This window comes from Ambystoma mexicanum, chromosome 1q, assembly GCF_040938575.1.
Source record: "Ambystoma mexicanum isolate Mex_15411 chromosome 1q, UKY_AmexF1_1, whole genome shotgun sequence".
NCBI classification, from domain to species: domain Eukaryota; kingdom Metazoa; phylum Chordata; class Amphibia; order Caudata; family Ambystomatidae; genus Ambystoma; species Ambystoma mexicanum.
This window is the reverse complement of record NC_090922.1, coordinates 1,061,310,373-1,061,330,694: the sequence shown is the minus strand read 5'-3', so window position 1 is coordinate 1,061,330,694 and position 20,322 is coordinate 1,061,310,373. Positions and strand designations below refer to the sequence as shown.

At 47.5% G+C, this 20,322-nt stretch overlaps 1 protein-coding gene across 10 annotated transcripts in view; it reads left to right on the top strand.

Moving 5' to 3' along the window:
* The window catches only part of KYAT3 (kynurenine aminotransferase 3), a 597,660-nt gene that overhangs the window by 348,154 nt on the left and 229,184 nt on the right, over positions 1 to 20,322 (top strand). For all 10 annotated transcript variants that reach the window (XM_069641743.1, XM_069641748.1, XM_069641750.1 and 7 more), the window contains 2 exons: positions 5,364 to 5,492; positions 5,596 to 5,716. In XM_069641743.1, the coding sequence (XP_069497844.1) occupies positions 5,364 to 5,492; positions 5,596 to 5,716 (250 nt within the window). The remainder of the gene's footprint in view (positions 1 to 5,363; positions 5,493 to 5,595; positions 5,717 to 20,322) is intronic.

The window sequence follows — 20,322 nt, the reverse complement described above, 5'->3', positions numbered from 1 at the left end:
CTGTGGATCAAAGGGACGGGTTGGACCCCGGGGAAGAAGGGGTTCAAACACACAGAGACGATAGGGAGTTAAACTCTACCAATCCTGTGTTTCAGGCCCAGTCTCCAGTCGAGTAGACTCCAGGGAAGGGTTCGAGGTCGTAAGAGGTCAGAACAGGCTGAGACGTCCCTGTGGATACCAGGTGAGCGTTACGGTAGTGAAAATGTCCATCCTTTCAACATCTTTGTCTTTAGCATGCCCCCCCTACCACTTCCATATAATCTACTTAAAAATATCAAGAAGTCCTTGAATAAGTTTGTGTGGGGAGAAGGAAACCGGGTACGAGCCCCGAAAGATGTCCTCCAAAAATCAGTGAAGTTGGGTGGCTTTGGTTATCCTGACATAAAACGTTACCATTCTACATTTACTCTATGCATGTAACACCATTGGTTGGCGTCTGATCACATGAATTGTGCAGGTTGTATTGAAATTGAGAGGGAATCCATTTCACCCATCCCCCTGGATATTCTTTTGTTCATGGATAAGACATTGCCTGTTGGTACTGCTATGCCTTTTTATAAAACATGTTGTGAGAGAATGGCATAAAGGTAATGAGATTAGGGATGAGAAATATTTACTGTGTGCGGACTCAAGCTTATGGTAAAACCAGAAAACCAGGCCATAAAATAGAATAACCGTGTTTTGTCATGGATTTCGTGGCAGAAAGCTGGTATCTGGAAAATTGGACAGGTTTATGACGGTCAGAATATGGTTGATTTTGAGTTCCTGCGGTTTAAATATAAGCTGAATGCGTCTGAAATTAGTCGGTATAATGCTCTGCTGGAACTTTTTTTTTTAATACTTTTTTCATCATTGAATGCTACATTGCACTTTTCACCTACAATTTTACTTCTTTCAAAGACCATGCCCTTATCTGCATCTACTTTGTATAAATTGGTTACACCTTCTGCATCTCAGTTACATCACAATGTGGTAGAGAGAATTGGGACTCGGATCGGAGTTGTTCATTGTCAGATATTGAATGGTACTGCATATGTGCAGGTCCTGTCAGACACAAAGTTGATTTAGATTTGAGATACACACAACAAATAATTTACCATTATCTATACTGGTCCCCAAGGAAGATGAGATTGAGCAAGTTGTGTAATTTGGAATTGTAAAAGAGAGGTGGGCACTACGCTCCATATGTTATGGTTATGTGGTAAGATGCAACTATTCTAGGATGGTGTATTTCACAGAAGGGTACTATTTATGGATTTGGTTATACCCAGGGATACACTTGTTGGTGTGCTAGGTTTAAGTCCCCTAGGTGTTGGACTGTCTACAAGTAAAATGTTCTAGGCATATAGAGCCCTTCTCCTGGCCAAGAAACAAGTTTTGAAATTTTGGGCACTTCCACTAATATTGATGATTGGTGTCAGAGTCTGTCCCTTCTGTGTAGGAGAGAGAAGATCTCTTTTATCGCAAAGGACCAGCTTGATCAATATGGGAGGAGTTGGGGCATTTAATGATCTTTATGTTTAGTCATTTAGTCACATTCTAGAATTCTCCTTTTTTCGTGTCTAATCTTTAATTTGATTTGTTTCTCTTGCTTTCTACTACTTTGCTCCTTGACTTCTGTCCTTCTTTGTTGTTCCTTTATAGATTAGTCTACCAGTCTGCATGTGAATGAGTATCACTTTCTAAATTTGTACTATTGTATTGTGTTGTTTTATTGTTTATGTAAGGTACTAAATTAATAAATAAAATCTTGAGAAAAAAAAAGAAAAATAATAAAGTTCTGAGCTTCTTCCAGCTCTTTGCTTTCTTTTCAGCTCCCCTTCCTCAAGTTCAAGAAGGTTCCACAAAACGTCTGAAGATTACCTTTCTGAAAGTTCAATGCAATACAGTTCCACACAATCCTCGGGGTTCCCTTCCCGAAGTTCAAGGCAACCCAGTTAAAAAAAAAAAAGGGCCTTGAGGCTCCGTCCTTAAGACAGCATCTGCAATTCCTCGAGTCTCAGGGTTCCCTTTACCAAGACTTCAAGGTAGAAATGTATACTTGTGTCTGGTTTTCAAATTTCAGCACAACTCCAGGTGAACTTGAGCTTTTCTATGGACTGCATCAATAGTTGTCTTGGTGTTCTTTCTTGGTGTCCACAGTGTCTTTTGTTTCCATGTTTTAGGGTTCCTTGGTCTGGGCGCAGTTGTCAGACCATACGGTCCACCCATCACAGGTCACACAACCAGGAACCCTAGGCTCTTCAAACCCCCTCAGTATGTCCAGCTTCACACACTTAACTTCTCCTGGTCAGACTTTTGGCTTTGCCATAAAGTGGTTGCACGCTGTAGATCCGTCTTTGGCCTTGCCACGCTATCTTCATTCACATAGTTCACTTTGCGATGGTCTTATCAGTTTCCCATATCTCTGTTGCACTCTTTCACACTTGTGCCTTTGTCTGCAGGTTATTTTTAAATACCCATTTTGCCATTTGACCTTCTTCAGTAAACCGTTTTGCCCACCAAGTTTCGCTCATCTTGGTATTAAATGCATTCGATTTAGCTTTCATGTGAATTTATTCAGTTTTGTATTCAATAAGCTTCTTTTATGAGTTTCTCTTGTTTCCTTCAGTTCTCTAAATACCGCCATCATTGACCTGGGATACAAACTCGGCCTCGCAGTTCTGCAAATCCTCCCATGCAACTTGCCTTTTAATTGCTGTGTAGTAAATGCATGCACAATGGTCTGTTACTTAGTTTCAACTTGCGTGTCAGTTCAAATAATGGGAATCGCTTTAACCATACTGAAGCGTTACTTTTCAGCATTCGCGTTCATAGTGGTTTGGGGTTTCGGGGCTCTGAGAAACTCACCAGTCTCCTTGAAGTGGCTGGGTTGCACAGCAAACCTCGCGGCAAACTGCTGCTGCTGCTTCTGGCTTCCCACTGGGGCTTCAGACTGCTCCTTTTCACACTTCAGTGCTTCCGCTGCGTGATCTGTGCCACACAGAGTACGACCTTCTTGGCCACTCACGGGATAGGATTCACATGTTTAAGAATCCTCATTCCTGTGTGCTCTGCTCCCAACAGCTTATTCGGTCTGCCAACGGCCTCCCGGCTCCACGCCTCCTCTGCTTCAGATTATCCACACCTGCTGCTGAAAGTAACAGCCTTCGCTTAGCCCTCACACAGGCCTCTGGGTTTCTGACTTGTTGCACCTTTGGTCTCCTTTTGTACACATGCAACCACTTAACAGGTTGCATGTGGCCGCTCGCAATTGAAATTGCCGGACCATAGTTCAAGGGACGTGCCTGACCTTCACAGTACTTTGCAGGCATTTTCCTCGTTCCGGTACTACAGTGGTAAAAGGAGCTAGAGTTCATTACTCCTGGTTACCTCTTCTTCGTCCCAGTTCTGTCATAGGTAAAGTGTGGGAAAGTGAGGGGAGATGTTGGACAATAGCATATAAAGACTGGGAGAGGATTAGGTTGATCTTCAATAGGAAAAGGGAGATACCATGTCTTGAATGTCGATACCCCACTCTCAATCCCCAAGGAACCTCCACCCAGGTGATCCTCCCTCGCTTCTTCTCCCCACGATCAGCATCCAAAAGTGATGGCCTTTCCCTGGCCACCTGAGAAGAGGTTCCAGGGGGAGTAGAAGTGAGGATACCCTCAGGTTTCTCACACCAAACATCTTTTTTGTATCCTTCACTTGTCTTCGATATTTTTTACTGCCCCTTTCCTGTGTAGCTCTCGCAGAATGTGCTGTCAGGAGTCCTTCCATCCTTTGTTGGTTGTCTAATAATTAGTAGAAGGCAACCCGGGTCCCTTTGCGCCAGCTAATCATGAGTACTACTGGTCGTTATGTCTGTGATGGTAATAAATTGGTCTCCCCGCCCCCAGAACCTAGCAGCACTGGATAGCTTGCATTTCTAATGTTGATTTAGTTGAACACAGCACACAAGGCCATAGGGACTTTTTTAAGGAAGAACAGTCAAAAGCACAGGGGCAGGGCTTCATCTGGATTCCCCTTATTGGCAGTGAAGCATACAAATACACATTCAGGTTATTTTGTAAGCCTCTTGGGGTCCCAGGAAGAAAGGCACCCTCTTCAACCTCCAAAAAGATCTGAACTCCCCATTGACTTCTCATATTTATGCACATTGTACAGGTTTGGACACCTTTCATGTCTTTCCTTTATCAGCTCGCCTGCTTCAAAGAAATTCTCCTCTATAAACTAGCAGCTCTAATAGCCTTGGACCATTTCTCACACTCGTCAAGTGATGGCAGTAGGATTGACAAGTCTCAAGTTTCCCCTTATGAAGGGGAGCCAGTGCACGGAAGCAGTATTCAGCAACTTGGGAACACGTTTGTTCACAACCTCCACTGGGAAAATATCACATTTGAATAGAATGCTTAAACACAGGTCCTGAAGATGCACTCATCGTGTACTTGTACACTAAGTATTGAAAAACATGGACCGTCAATGAAAGGACTAAAAGCCTCGAGTAAGGCTTGGACTACTTTAATTCACGTCCTTCCCCATTTTCAAGCGTTTGTATGGGAGAGAGGAGAGGTGGAAGGCAACTTGAGATTCCGCCACCTGCCTTCCTCTTCGCCATATAGATGCTCCAGAATTTGTACCGGCATGGCATGAAAATCCATGCCGGTGCAAATGCTGGAGCTCCCTATGGCAGGCAGACCCCATAGACATCCATTGTAAATGCTGACTGCCATGCTGTCTGACAGCGTTACATTTCAATTGCGAGAATGGCACGCAGTGCTCACAATTACAAGTAAACACTGGCTGGCATGACACTGCAGAGTGCAAGACAAAAGGCAGTGTACTTTTTGCCCTGCACATTACACGCTGTAGTGCAAATTATGAAAATGTGGCGGCAGGGAGCCGCCTACTTTAATGTGTCATAACGGCTCCCCACCCTCAAATTATATCGGGAGCAAAATTAACCCCATATTGTTCAATACGTTTTTCTGTTTTTTTGTTCAAATGTGTACAAATATATTTTAAACACATTGATAATGAAGGTTTAGAGTTGTTACCCAGGGAAACGGTATCCCAGGGAAGTCCTTTACTAAAATAGTTATGCTTATATAAATGATATAAGAATAATTTTTCTTTTTTGGTTTACTCAAGTAAAATAAACGACATATATAGAAAGTAATATGCACTATAAATCCCTGGCACCCTACTGAAAACTTTAATCTTGTCAATGTAATCCCTCTTGATTTTGGGACTTGGAACCTTAAACTGACGTTTCTGTTTTGCATGATGAGATTTGTTTTTACCTGTGCATGTGCTTCCTCATCTCATGTTTTGTTATTTGTAGATTTGTCGCATAATGAAGACTGTCTTTTATTCTGCAGAAACCAAGTGATACAGGCGGTCCACTTTCTAGTTCTGACTGGACGTTGGACCCCATAGAACTAGCTTCTAAATTTAATTCGAAAACCAAAGCCATCATAGTTAACAACCCAAATAATCCTGTGGGCAAGGTAAGAGGAACATGTCTGACTTCTAGTAAATCACGTACATCTCTTCAATGTTCAAATACTTGCACATGTATGGGTAGTAACTTGGCTTGCTTTTGCTTTCTAGGTGTTTAACAAAAATGAACTACAGGTGATTGCTGACCTCTGTATCAAACATGATGCCCTGTGCATTAGTGATGAGGTATACGAATGGCTTGTGTATACCGGACACAAACATACAAAAATAGGTAAGATTGCCTTTCAGTTCTCTGGACATCAAAGTCACTGTGCGTGTATATTTTACCTGTATAACTGCTTTTAAAGAACACAGCACAGTTACCTCCACAAGAAAGGTGGAGGTAAATACATACAGGTGCACCAGAACCACTCAGAGGAGTATAAACGGGCCACACCTACCCCAAGCAACATGCAGCCACAAGCAGAGGTTGGTTACAGGCTCCACAACCTGCTACAGCAGCATGCTGGACCTCAGCAGGGAAGGAGACGGGCACCACAAAGGCGCAGGCGAATAATTCTGTGGAGGGCACTCATGCCACCTGTCTGCCCTTCCCCATGGACACTGACGGACAGCCAATTAGTGACCCTATACCTATTGGACAGGCCCACCATCACTGAACTGCTCACCCGTATACAGGCAGAACTGCAGAGTGCCATTGCCATCAGAACTGCCATCCCCCGCCCCCTGTGCTGAAGCTTGGGCAGTCGTACACTTCTTTGGCACGGGCGGATTCCAATACATAGTAGGGACACTGCATGGGATGTCACAGCCCACCTTCTCCAAGGTGCTCGACCAAGTCCTGGGTGCGCTCATGAGGCATGCCTATCTCCATGCCCATCACCCAGGCACAGGTGCATGCAGGAAATGCATGTGTCTAAGACATTGCCCATTTCCCCAATACCATAGCGGCATTGAATTGCACACATTTGGCATTGGTATCCCACCCACCTGCCCCCATAGATCCCCCAGGCAACAGAATAGGCATACCGGAACAGGAAACAGTACCATTCCATGAATGTGTAAAAGACCTGCGGTGCCGACCTCCCAATCAGCCACTGCTGTGCCTGATACAGAGTCCCATACATGACTCGATGATACTGCGGAACAGCACCGTACATGGAGAGGCACACGGGACTGCTCACCAAGCTTGTGGGTAAGTAGCACCCAGAACTGACTGCCAAAATTCCTGATACACACCTGGGGTATGTAAGCATTAGCAAAGTGAAACTACAAGTCCCATGATGCTACAATAGAAATGCACAGAACGGGCCCTGAACCCTGACTGACCCACTCCAGGACACAGACTTGAACCATGTGATGGCACAGGGCAACCTGCCATGCAGTGCAGCACAAAGCAATCAGGGAAACTTTCCCCCTATGCAAGCATTGCCATGGACCCTACATGGCATACTGCAACGCCATAGTTGACCAGTGCACTGCTAATGACATTGACAAATACCTCATGACTGCCGACTCCCACAACGTGAATGACGGCAAGTGAACCCTGTAGCCCAAGTCCAATCTACCACGATGCACACAAGGTGCACCATGCACAATCACTGCGTTGTGCACATAGGGGCAGACACGTCAGGACAATAAACGTGTTCCCTGACCCACACACCGCCATGTCTCACACAGTCCATTCGTGTTTTGCAAGTGAAGCAGGATAATAGCAGTTGACATGGCTGATAACCCTTGTAAGAAACCCTGCTATACCACAGAAGATAGTCTACAATGAGGCGCAGAGGAGTACCAGTTCATGCATTGCGCAGAAATTTGGACTGCTGAAATCAAGGTTCAGGTGCCTTCACCACACAGGCGGTGCACTCATGCTCAGCCCTGCGAAAGTTGGGAAAATTGTAGTAGTATGCGCAATGCTGCACAACTTGTGCAAACGTATGAACATTGACATGCCTGTATATGAAGACCATAACCCTGACACCCCAACACCAACTTCCTCCTCCCACCCCAGCCCCACCACCCAGACCCAACACCAACTCCCAGCCCAAACACCTACTCCCACCCGCCACCCTCTGCCCCAAGAACTACCCCCACTAGCGCTTGCGCTTCCCCCTTGTCCAAATGCTTTCTTTCTCTAGGGAGTTGCATTTGGCTTTCACTACATCCCGCATCTGGCACTCAAACTGTTAGTAGCTTTTTTCCACTTGAACTACCAATGTGTAAGAATTCTGCTTCTCAGTAAATTTCTAGTGAGTCTTTCTTTACTACAGCTCCCAATGTCCAAAAGTACTTGTTTGCAACCTTTTTTGCGGGCATCCCAAGTGCCTCTTGCAAGCCTCTTCTTGTAATCATTTTGTCTGACAGTGTCACAACCACGTTTTAAACAGAGTCCTTTAAACATTTGCCAATACTTGCAGCCCTCCTCTCCTTTCAAGGGTTATTGGATTCAACATGGTATTTTAAGTTGTAAAAATTTGCCAGTATTTGTCATCCTCTTCTTCTTCAATTGTTATTATATTCAGCGTGGCATTCCAACTTGCAACAGTATCCCATTCCCCTCCCCCTTGTAAAGATCATTGCAGAAAGCGTTCCTTTGCCAGCACCCACTCCCACATCTTTTTTCTCCCAATCGTCATAATCTTAATCTTTGACCCTGCTCAGGGGTTGAGATCAGTTTTCTGGCAAGTCCCTTGAGCTCAGTCTATCTTCTTGGTCCCTCAGCTTTCTTTTCCCTTGGTTCCTGGGTCTTTTATCTACCTGGCCAAAGGTCTCAGTTCCTCTACCAGTGTTTGCCTTTTACTCTGTGTCATCAGCCCAGTGGATCTCTTGCAGCCAGCCTTAATATGGGGGTTCAGACCAGGTTCCAAATTTCTTCTCCCTCTTTCCCAATTGTTCAGTGTTTTACATAGCTAACAGGCCCTCCCGTGAGTCTCTGGCTTCAGCATCCAGGCCATTTCTCTTGATCAGCTCAGCAGAACTCCATTTACTTGCTTCTTCGTTATTCCATTTTACTCCCTGTAGCTCCGCAGCATTGGTCAGCTGATCTGCAAAAGAGATGACATACTCAAGATGACACAATGTCCTCTGCGAATTGGCCCCCCACATGCTGGTTCTTGGCTTCTTTGGGCGGATGGACTACTGCATCTGTATGAGTTTATCCCTTTAGCCAGTTAATGTGGCACGCTAATTGGGCACTTGATCAAAACTGTGACATAACCATTGCGCTTGGTCCGATCAATACTGCATCACATTCACCATTCCACGCCCAGACCCGGCCCACCCCCCTCCTATCTGCCCCATCACTTCTTGCACCCACAACCTCACCAGTGACACTCTCTTGACCAGTGCTCTGAAAAACAACCCCTTCCTCCCCCAAATGCTCTTGATTGTAACAGCCTAGTCAACCACTACAATTCTACCCTCAATGCAGCCATTGATAAACTTGCCCTGCTTAAAACATGCACCTATAAAGGAGCCACACAAACCAACTCCTGGTACAGCCCCGAGCTCCTTGTCATGCAGGCATAAACTTTTTCTAGTGAATGCACCTGGCACCTAAAGCTATTCCAAGGGCCAAAGCATCCTCCTACAGTACCCGGATTGCCCATGCCAAATCCAACTCAAGCAAACTATTGACCATCCTATGGGAATTAGAATCCCCTTTGCACCCCATCCATGGTCACCAAGAACAATACCTGGTGCAATGAGGTCCATCTCCTGGCTAAAACGGCTGGTCTACAAAGCAAGATCCAGCTCAAATTAACAACCATCAACACCTCCTCCCAGATCACTTCCTGCCCTCTTTAGCACCTGCAGTCCACTCGCCTTTTCTGGTTCCACCCTGTCACGATACCAGAGTTTGTTGACATCCTTAAGAGTCTTAAAACATCCAGGTGCAAAGCAGACACCTGCCGGGTGCCCCTTATCGGAGAGTGCACCAACCTCCTAGTACCACAAATCATGGACATCTTGAATGCCTCAGTTGCCTCCTGCTCCGTCCCACACTTGCTAAAGGAATCATCATTTCACCCCTATCCAAGGAGCTTTCTCTCCAGCCCCTCAATCCCCAATAACTACAGGTCCATCACCACAGATCCATTCCTCCTGAAGATCATAGACAGGGCCGCTTACCTCCAAATTCAACACCTTGAATGACATCACATCTTAAACCCACTCAATCAGGCTTCCGGCCCAGCAGTGGAACCGAGTTGGCACTCCTTGACCTCAAGAACCACTTGGACGATGCCAGAGACTCTGGCAGCCTCTCACTCCTCATGCTTTTGGACCTATCCACAGCTTTTGGCTTGGTAATTCACTCCATCCTCTGCCATCACTTAACCACCGCTGCCTCCTCCAGACGCCGCCAAAATGGGTTGCATCCTTCCTGACCATCGCACGTCCCAAGTCTTTGCTGATAACCCCTCTTCCACCCCCACAGCTATCACCTGCAGAGTTCCCCAAAGAACCTGCATCTCCCCCACTTTCTATAACATCTATTCAAAACCTGTTTGACATCCTTGATTCTCTGAACATGAAATGTACAAATTATCCAGACTATATCCAGATCCTCATCCCCCCTCACTGGTGATCATTGCCTGGACTCCCAAAAAACCAATGCCATATGACTCCATCCACTGCTGAATGGCCTCCTGCCGCTTGTGTCTCAATGATGAGAAAACTGAACTCCTTCTCGTCTGCAACCCCTCCCACCTCGCCAAGCTCAGCCCAGACTATCAGCTGTTTACCATGACAATCACCCCATCCACATCTTATCTGTGAAAACGCTCAGCTTTCATCTCGACTCCACACTCGCACTGTTCCGACACGTCAATGTCACTGCCTCCTCAGCTGCATATGTGACCAAAGGTATCAGAGCGAGCTTACCCTTTCTTTCAACTGACAACTGCCTGAACATTGCCAGGGCCATTATTGGTGCAAGAAAACTGGATTATTGCAACGCCCTCCTGGGAGGCACCTCGGAGCGAGACCTGAACATATTATAAACAATCCGAAATAATGCCCTGAGAGCGAACAAACACAACCACATCACTGCAGATAAGAGAACAGCACATTGGCTCCCAGTCTGAGAACGGATACAAATTTAAGATACTCTCCATCACCGACCGCTGCCTTGAAAACTCTGCCCCGGGCTGCCTGTCGGACAGACTGTCCAAACCAGCCACAGCCAGGCCCACTCGGATTGCTCACGCTAACCACCTATGTACTCTTAGATTCAAGCAGACCAAAGCTGGAGGCTCCAGCTTCCCAGTCTCTGCGGCTATGCTGTGGAACACTTTCCCCTGTCTTGAGAGCAAAGCCCTCCTACACTGCGTTCCGTAAGAGTCCGAAAGCCTTCCTTTTTCATTATCAGCACCTATCCTGCTAACTGTCTAACATACTAAGCTGCATCCAGCACATAGATGCCCAAGGATTAAGCACGCTATACAATTTATACATTACCAGTTTAAACAAGCAAACTTTTTTAAAAAACTTTTTGCTGATTGGTGTGGCAGCAACCAATTGCCATCTGTTGCCAAGTTCATGTTCGAGGGTGAGGAGATTGGCTGTACTAAGTACTGTAGTCCAAACTTTTCATGCTATATGTATCCTCTTATAGGCAAAGAAATGCATTTCTTGGATAGGATCGAAACAGTATGTCGTGTCATTGTCGATGCCAAAAGCGTATTGTAGAAGTCACATCTGCGATTTGTATTGCGTAAGTGTAGTCGCTGAACATGTCTTACATCAGACTGACCTCAGTCTGGTGCTTGAATCGATTGTGCCTTGGATGCATATTGCTTATACTTGGTGACACCGTCAGGTCATACTGCTGCTCCAAACTAGTGCTTTAGGCATATCACTGCGGCTACATTGTCCTGAGGTAGGCTGTGCTATGAGTAGAATGTGTGGTTACCAGTACTGTGGGGACCAGAGCAACATGTGAAGTGGGTGATTGTAGTCCAGCCTGAGTTCACTTGCTGGTGGAACTTAGCAATAAAAGAGGCTCTACAATGGACCCATGCCCACCGGACATCTATAAATCAATTCGTACACAAGGCGTGCCATTGGAATGCCACAGAAACGGCTTCAACCAATCGTTCTCAATCGGGAGAGTTCTGCAGTCTTTCAAATCTGTGCACATCAAACCACTTCTCAAGCATACTGCTGGCGATGCGGAAGACCTCTCCAACTACATATTCAAACATTCCCTATCCGGCAAAACTGCTAGAAACCTATCTTTCTGATGCTTGTTAATCTGCTTAGAATCACATGCTGTGCATATGGTCCGCCATCCAGTGGTAACTGCGGAGTATTGCCTCTTGTCTTTCGGGGACCAAAAGGGGACGTCGGCATAGGCGTGTCTGAAACACTATCCCTATCGTGACGTGTGTAGTACCCAAAATCTCTCACGCGCCGAGGTCCCTCAGATTGTTTTTTTCCGCCCAGATAACTGGTCGCCCTATAGCGGAGCTCTTCATGAGTCAATGTTTATCTTACCAAATAATTGTCGGTTTAATCCCTGTTAAGTCACGTGGCCCATCAAGAACATCTTCGACGAAGACTACGGGGGAATCGTCTACAGCTGTGGGTTCCGGCGCCTAAGATCCGGCGTTCAGACTTCCACGTGGTCGGGCCTTCTGGCCGTCCTACACAGTAGGGAGAGTGGGCTTGGGGTTTGCCATACTGTTAAAAATGATGTCTTTCCTCTTTTCCACTGCTTTCCTTTTTGGTCTGGTCACCCTTCCCTTCTGCTATGGAAAGGACTCCATTTAGATTCTGCCCTGTGTGTAGGGTCAGATATCTGTGGAAAGACGAGCACACGTCGTGTAACGCTTGTCTCCCCCTAGAGCACGACGAGAAGCGGTGTTCGGTGTGCAAGCTCCTTAGACCTAAAACCCTTAAGGAGCGCCGGTTGAAGCGGTGGGCCGCGTACGGAATGTCACGCGTGGAGCCTCCCTCCCCTGCCGCGACACCAGCCGAAAGTGACAGGGGTACATCGGATGGCCAAACGTCCAACGCGGACGTTATAGACCTTGAGGCGGACTATTCTAGGGCCGCCACGCCCGTCCCCGACCCTTCCAGGCTCGACTCCGGTCTTGCTACAGGGACCACACCCGGTGACAGGGGCGTACAATCGCACCGCACAAAGCACACAACCCAAGCGCCCTCCTCAACGACTTCGTCGAAGAAGGCGAAAGCGCCAACGGGTCCGCCGGAAACTTCGGCGGCGCCCACGGATCGGTCTGATCCAAAGCCTTCCCCGCAGCAGCGCATGACGACCGGGCATAATAAACATAACAAGGCCGCTACTCCCCAAACTACACGCGCCGAAGTTTCAGAACAAGAAACTTCAACAGATTCCAAGGTTTCCAAGGCCCATACGGCCCAAAAACTACGAGTTGGCCTCTACCCGAGAAGCCATCCGCTGGCCCTTCTGGAGCCGCAGAAGCCATTTTCACTGCCGACACTGCCGAATCTTTCGATTCGGTGACCATCCGTAAGAGCATCAATAGGATTGCTACGGCGGTGGGCCTAGTACCGGTTCCGCCCACAGTTATGGGCCAATCTGCCAAAAAGTTTTCCATGGATTTGGAGGACGATCCCGAAGACTCTTACTAAGAAAGCCAGGTTCCCCTCTCAAGCACCCTGAGGAGATCCTCTCAACACCCTAGGGCAGAGAACATGGTTCCTACTCAGCTAGGTCCATTTGGGTCATCCAAGTGGATCACAGAGCAATTCAAGGGGTGTATGGATCGGCTGGAGCAGTTTTTCAGGGTTTCTGATCAAACTCCGCCGAAAAAAGCTCGGGTAGACCCTAACCCTCAAACACAAGATGTCCAACACCAAGATGTCCAACACCAAGTTGACTATCAAGAAGATGTCCAGATTGACACGTATAGAGACATCTATACAGAAGAAGAGTCTTCTTTTCTGGACAACTATGGGGAAGATCGAGGAGCAACGGACAACTTGGAGGACACCCAGCAAGACGATCACAACTCGGATATCGTCTGCCTCGACTCTCCCCCATACACCCCGATTCAACAAGCTTCCCCGGTGGATGATCAATTGGCTTTCAACAACATGTTGAAAAAAGCAGCGGAATTCTTTAAAATTGCCACGCTTGAAGCCTTGCCCGAACAAGATTTTGCGGAGGAAATTATTAATGAAAAGCCTCCGGCAAGCCAGTCTATCCCTCTCTTGAGCTCTGTAAAGAAACGGCTGGCCCCTTCCTTACTCACTCCTGCTCAGACTAGGGCTGTGAACCCAAGGGTCGAAAAACTTTTCTGACCCTCCCCCAGCGACCCGCTTTATATCAAAGGACACGCAATCCCAGACTCGCTGGTGGTGACCAACACTCGCAAGAGAGCAGGGGTTCCCCTTGCCACGGGAGTGTCACCCCCGGACAAGGAGTCCAAAAGGTTGTATGCCTTAGGCAAACGGGTTACATCGGCGGCGGCCTATACCGTCCGGATTGCCAATAACACAACGTTACTGGCAAGCTGTGTCGACGCCCAATGGAACCTACTCCAGGAAGGCCTTCAAGAGGTTCCGGAACCAACCAGAGCCAAGCTTCTCGCCATTGTCTCGGAGGGCAAACTTGCCAATCAGAATGTGGTAAAGAATACCCTGGACACCGCAGAGACAGCAGGCAGGTCTCTGGCACAGGGTACTCTCCTAAAGAGGCACACGTGGCTGCGCACGTCGGGCTTCAGGCCTGAGACCCAGGCATCCATTATCAACAAACCCATCGAAGAGGCCAACCTCTTCGGGAAGGCGGTAGACAACGCGTTGGAGACAGCCAAGAAGGAGCACGAGACTATTAAGTCGCTGCACCAAATTTCCCAGAAACCCTCTTCACAGAGGGGCAGTAATTCTCAGCGGTGCTTTCGAGGACAAGCGTGCGCCGCTCAAAATAATTTCGGCACGGGCAACTTCAACTCAAGTCAACCTGCTGCAAGCCCCACTTACTACCCCCAGAGGGGTCAGAAGCGCAGAAAGAATAGAGGCAGAGGCTCCAATTCCAGAGGAGCGTCAACTTCGGGTCAGAAATGACCACCAAGTCCAGGTCCCCTCCCATGTCTCCCCGGTCGGGGGGCGATTAACATCTTTCCTCAAGGCATGGGAGGGGATAACTTCAGACCAGTGGGTCTTAAAGACAGTCGCCCACGGTTACTGTGTGGAATTCGCCCGACCTCCACAGTTCAGACCGCCGAAACATTGACGCCTTTCACCGGAGCATCTGCAGATACTGATCGAAGAGGTGGAAGTGCTGTTGGGAAAGGACGCCATAGAAGCCGTCCCGATTCTTCAGGTAAACGAGGGTATCTAGTCAGTGTACTTCCTTGTACCCAAAAAGGATCTCACCATGGGTTCCTGTTCTAGACCTGCGCCCAGCGAACAAGTTCATAAGGCCCCAGACGTTTCGCATGGTAACACTGCAAGAGGTGATCCCATTGCTAAAACAGGGGGACTTCATGACAACATTGGATATGAAAGATGCATACTTTCATATTTCAATGCTGCCAGCGCACAGAAAATTCCTAAGGTTCGTGATTCAGGACAAACACTACCAGTTCAAGGTACTCCCCTTCGGCATAGCCTCGGCGCCAAGGGTGTTTACCAAGGTCCTGGCAGTGGCAGCGGCACACTTGCGCAGACTTTCAGTTCCAGTTTACCCTTACCTCGATGATTGACTCGATCGACGTTTGTTTTTCGAATACCCAAAAAACAGTAGACCTACTGTTCAGCCTGGGATTTTCTATCAATGAAAAGAAATCCAGCTTAGTCCCCAGCCAAGTAAAACAGTTCCTGGGGCCTCTAATTCGTACCGAAGACGGTCTAGTCTTCCCTTCCAGCGAGAGGGTTCAGAACATGCTCTCTCAGGTTCCTCAGTATGTAGCCAGTCGAGAGGTGACGGTACGCAAAGCTATGCGTTTGCTAGGGATGATGGCGTCATGCATATACTTGGTCCCCCACAGGCGGCTGCGCATGCGTCCCATGCAAGAGTGGCTCAACAGCCAGTGGTGTCAGGCCAGCGGACAATGGGAAACTTGTTAGTTGTCTCGCCAGCCTTCGTTCTCTCTCTGCAGTGGTGGTCGAGGGAGAACCTCTTGAAGGGGAAAACCTTCACCACCCCTGGAGTGGAAGCCACTCTCACGACAGACGCATCTCTCACAGGGTGGGGGGCTCACCTGCTTCAACAGACAGTGCACGGAGTGTGGTCCCCTCAGGTAGCGTCCAACCATATAAACCTACTGGAGCTACTAGCAGTGTTCAAAGCATTGAAAGCCTTTCAGGAGCAACTGCAAGGGAAGGCAGTGCTGGTCCTAACCGACAGCACAGCAGCAATGTATTACCTGAACAAACAGGGGGGCACTCACTCTCCAGGGCTATCCAAGCTGTCCCAAAACATCTGGATATGGGCTCTCAAACACAAGATGTTCCTGATATCCCAACATGTTCCAGGGGAACTCCATCTTCTGGCAGACGTACTCGGCAGAGATTTTCCTCTGCCAGAAGAGTACGAATGGCGACTGCACGAAGACATTGTATCCAACGTCTTCGCAGAATGGGGGTTTCCAGAGAGCGAACAGTTTGCTACTCAGGAGAACGCCCAATGCCAAGATTACGCCTCCAGGTACCCCCAGAACCGATCCAAGGGGAACGGTCTCTGGATAACTTGGTCGGGGTAATTTGACTACGCTTTTCCCCCCGACTCCTCTTCTGAACAAGATAGTACACAAGATGCACCAGGAACCAGTCACCATGATTCTGGTGGCTCCCATGTGGGCCTGCCAACCTTGGTTCTCGCACCTGATGGAAATGTCCCTCTCCCCACCAGTCAAGCTGCCCTGCCCGTACAACATGTTGTCTCAGGACAGGGGGAAGACTGCACCCATGCCCACAAACTCTGAAGTTAGCAGCCTGGCTCCTGAGGTCATAGAGTTTGGACATCTGCAACTCCCTCAAAGATGCATGGACATACTGAGGGAGGCAAGAAAGCCTAACGCACATTATTGCTATGCCAGCAAATGGAAACGTTTTGTCATCTGGTGCAGTTCCAAAGGTGTCAATCCCACCGATTGCTCGCCTTCACACATTGTGTTATATCTAACCCATCTGTTGTACTCTGGGTTAGTCTTCAATTCCTTAAAGGTTCACCTAGCGGCGTTGTCAGCCTACACCACGTCACAGCAGAAGGTGTTGTGGTGGAAAATACCTGTGATTAAAGCCTTTATGGACGGGGTTAGAATTTATCCCCCCATCACTCACCCAGCCCCTGGGTGGGATCTAAATGTGGTTTTAACTAGGCTCATGGGACCGCCTTTTGAGTCTATGCATAAAGCTAGTCTGAAAGACCTGACTTACAAGACAGCCTTTCTAGTAGCTATCACTTCTATCAGAAGAGTTAGCGAACTACAGGCCCTCTCGGTTTTGGACCCCTTTGTTACAGTCTACAAAGATAAGGTAGTTCTGCGCACTCATCCCAGATTTGCGCCGAAATTTATTTCGAAGTTCCATGTGAACCAGTCAATCGAACTACCCACGTTCTTCCAGAGACCTACTAACATGGCCGAAAGAAGCCTTCACACACTAGATGTGCGCAGGGCAGTCATGTTCTACATGGATAGAACTAAACCACTGAGGAAAACTAAACAATTCTTTGTTTCAGTGGCAGCTGGTAGAGAAGGGGATCCTGTCTCTAAATTAGCAATATCAAGGTGGATTGTCAAATGCATCACACTATGTTACACTCTTGCAAAGAGAGAACTGCCCTTCAAGCCTAGAGCACATTCTACTCGAGGCACTGGGGCATCCATAGCATTCATTGCAAATGTTCCCCTAGAGTCCATTTGCAAAGCGGCAACCTGGAGTTCTGTACACACCTTTACAAAACACTATTGCCTAGACACTCATTCTAGGTCTGATTCTCAGGTGGGACAAGCAGTACTAAGACATCTTTTTTCTACTGTTCATTCTCACAACCCACCTCCAACTCCGGGTACTGCTCGCTAGTCTATGCACAACATGTGATTCTAAGCAGATTAACAAGCATCAGAAGACATGCATTACTTACCGTAAAAGCATTTCTGATGATTGTATCTGCTTAGATTCACATGCGCCCTCCCTGCCTCCCCGCTTGGGGTGAAAGGGACATAGACTTCTTACTACTTTCTCTCTTCATGTACTCACTCACTATAGCCTTGGGCTCCCTCAAGGCAGAAAAAATACAATCGGAGGGACCTTGGCGCATGAGGGATTTTGGGTACTATACACGTCACGATAGGGATAGTGTTTCAGACACGCCTATGCCGACGTCCCCTTTCGGTCCCCGAAAGACAAGATGCAAAACTCTGCGGTTACCACTGGATGTCGGACCATATGCACAGCATGTGAATCTAAGCAGATAGAATTATCAGAAATGCTTTTACGGTAAGTAATGCATGTCTTACGAACAAACACTGGAACACGTAGAAATACACCAACTATTGAACAAGGCACAAGTCTGCTTCAGGCCTACGAAGACAGAGACAGCACTTCTCTCGGTCTGGGATGACCTAATGACCAACACAGATTCAAACACAAAATCAGCGCTGATACTACTTGACCTTTCTGCAGCGTTCAACACAGCCACAACATCCTCATCAAGAGACTGGAATCAATGGGGATCACCGACACAGTGCTGCTCTGGAATAAATCGTTCCTATCTGAAAGAACAGAAACATTATGGATAAAACAATTCAAATCCACGATGCAGGTGGCCTGCTGTGGGGTACCGTGAGGATCCTCCCTATCCCCACTCCTCAACAGCTACTTGATGCTACTAATCACCCTCATCAAAAGGCACAGCCTCATCTGCTACAACTACGCAGATGACACCCAAATCATCTACAAAATCCAAGATGTACAAGAGAAGAACACAACACTAGTAGACTGTCAAAGACATCTACGAATGGATGAACACAAACCGCCTCAAACCGGGCAAGACCGAAATCATGACCATATCCAAAATTCAGTAAAGCAACCAATACATCCCATGGCCCACAGAACTAGGAACAATGCCCATACCATCAAAAATGGTCAAAAACCTTGGAATCCTAATGGACATCGAGCTAACCATAGGACCACACGTAAACGCAATAATCAAGAAATACTTCCACCTACATACGATCAAAACAATCCTACCATTCCGCTCCTTTATGCACAAAACACTAGCCATCACCTCTCTCATGTCCAGAATTGACTACGCCAACAGCCTACACCTCGGAATGCCAGATTATCTACTGAAGAGACTGCAACGTATACAGAATGCAGTGGCCAGACTTCTCCTCAAATTCTTCACGAAGGGACCACATCACTCCTGCGCTACATTGGCTGTCAGTCAAAAAATGAATCACATCCAAAACAATGTGCATTATACACAGAGCAATCCATGGCCAAGGACCAGAATTCCTACAAAAGAAAATCACCATTTACCAGCTGACCAGAGCACTCAGATCTAGCAACGGCATCCATCTGCAACATAAACCATACACAAGGAAAAAACCTGGTGGATCAGCTTTCTCTTTCCTAGCCACAAACATTGGAAATCCCGAGAGAAATACAGAACATGAAGGACCATCTAAATTTCATAAAACTTCTAAGAACCTGGCTCTTCAACTCAGAATCGGATCAAAACGAATGAGCAACACCCACACCCCTCAGAATAAACGAATACACATTGCAAGACGGAGGAATAGACTGTACCACAAGTGCAGGGAGGTGGAGAGACTTCGGAGTGGGAAGGAGGCTCTGGTGAACCCATTCCCATGGCAATACTGGAGGCTAACAAGAGAGATGGGAGCATTCTAGGTTGAACCGCAGACAGAGGTCAAAGGGTTGAAGCGGAAAGAGTGGCGATTGAACAGATCAACCACGTGATCCAGGTAGCTCAAGGGGACAGGGAGGGGATGGCAGCTGCACACCAAGATATGCCAGGGGCCAAAGCAGTGTAGACATCCATTAGGCTGAACACAGGCGTGCGGGGGGGGGGGGGGGCTGGAAGTCATCATCACTAAATAGCCCTGCAGACAACCCGGCACAGAATATAGGAGGGAAACCCTCTGCCCCCAGCTCGCCACAATACGCAAGGCTGGCAGGGACACGTACCACCGGTAGCCAAAGCGGAGGAGGTACGATGGAGCGCCACCACTAACCAACCCACTAAAACACTCATCCCTCTGCTTACCTTTCTCAAACTTACAAAAAACAACCATATTTATTTCTTTTTAAAACTTTCTTTATTGGTTGATTCACGACTCAAAAACCATTTGACCATACATTACAAAGATGAGGTACAACATCAAGTGGAGGGCATATGCTAAACACAAGCAGAGCAATGTTTAAACATAGTAGATAATTGAGCACTTTTGCAGATTGGAAACCCCCATGCCCAGAAGCAGGGGCAAAGGAACCATTGATGACAAAAAAAACATTGTATGGGTGAGCAGGTCCGACTACCCACCAGGAGTGGCACCAGGATATCATCCACCCACGGCACTGCCTACCCATTTGTCCAAATCAGCATTCCGAGATAGCAAATAGGCTGTGAAGGGGCCCCAGATATCCTTGGCCCTGTTCTGTATCCCACACAGAATATCATACTCTTTTTGTCTGCATCACTGAGCCATGCAAGTTTCTCTTGCCATGTACTCAATCCTGGAGGGGACGAACTGTTCCACTTCATCAATATGCAGCGCCTTGCCACAATCATACAAGTTGTAAGCAGTTTCCGATATTGTTTAGGTAGCCCCGGGAGCCATCCAAACATGCAGCACAGCACTTCATAAGGGATAGACTGTCCCAACATTCCAGAAATGGCATCTGCCA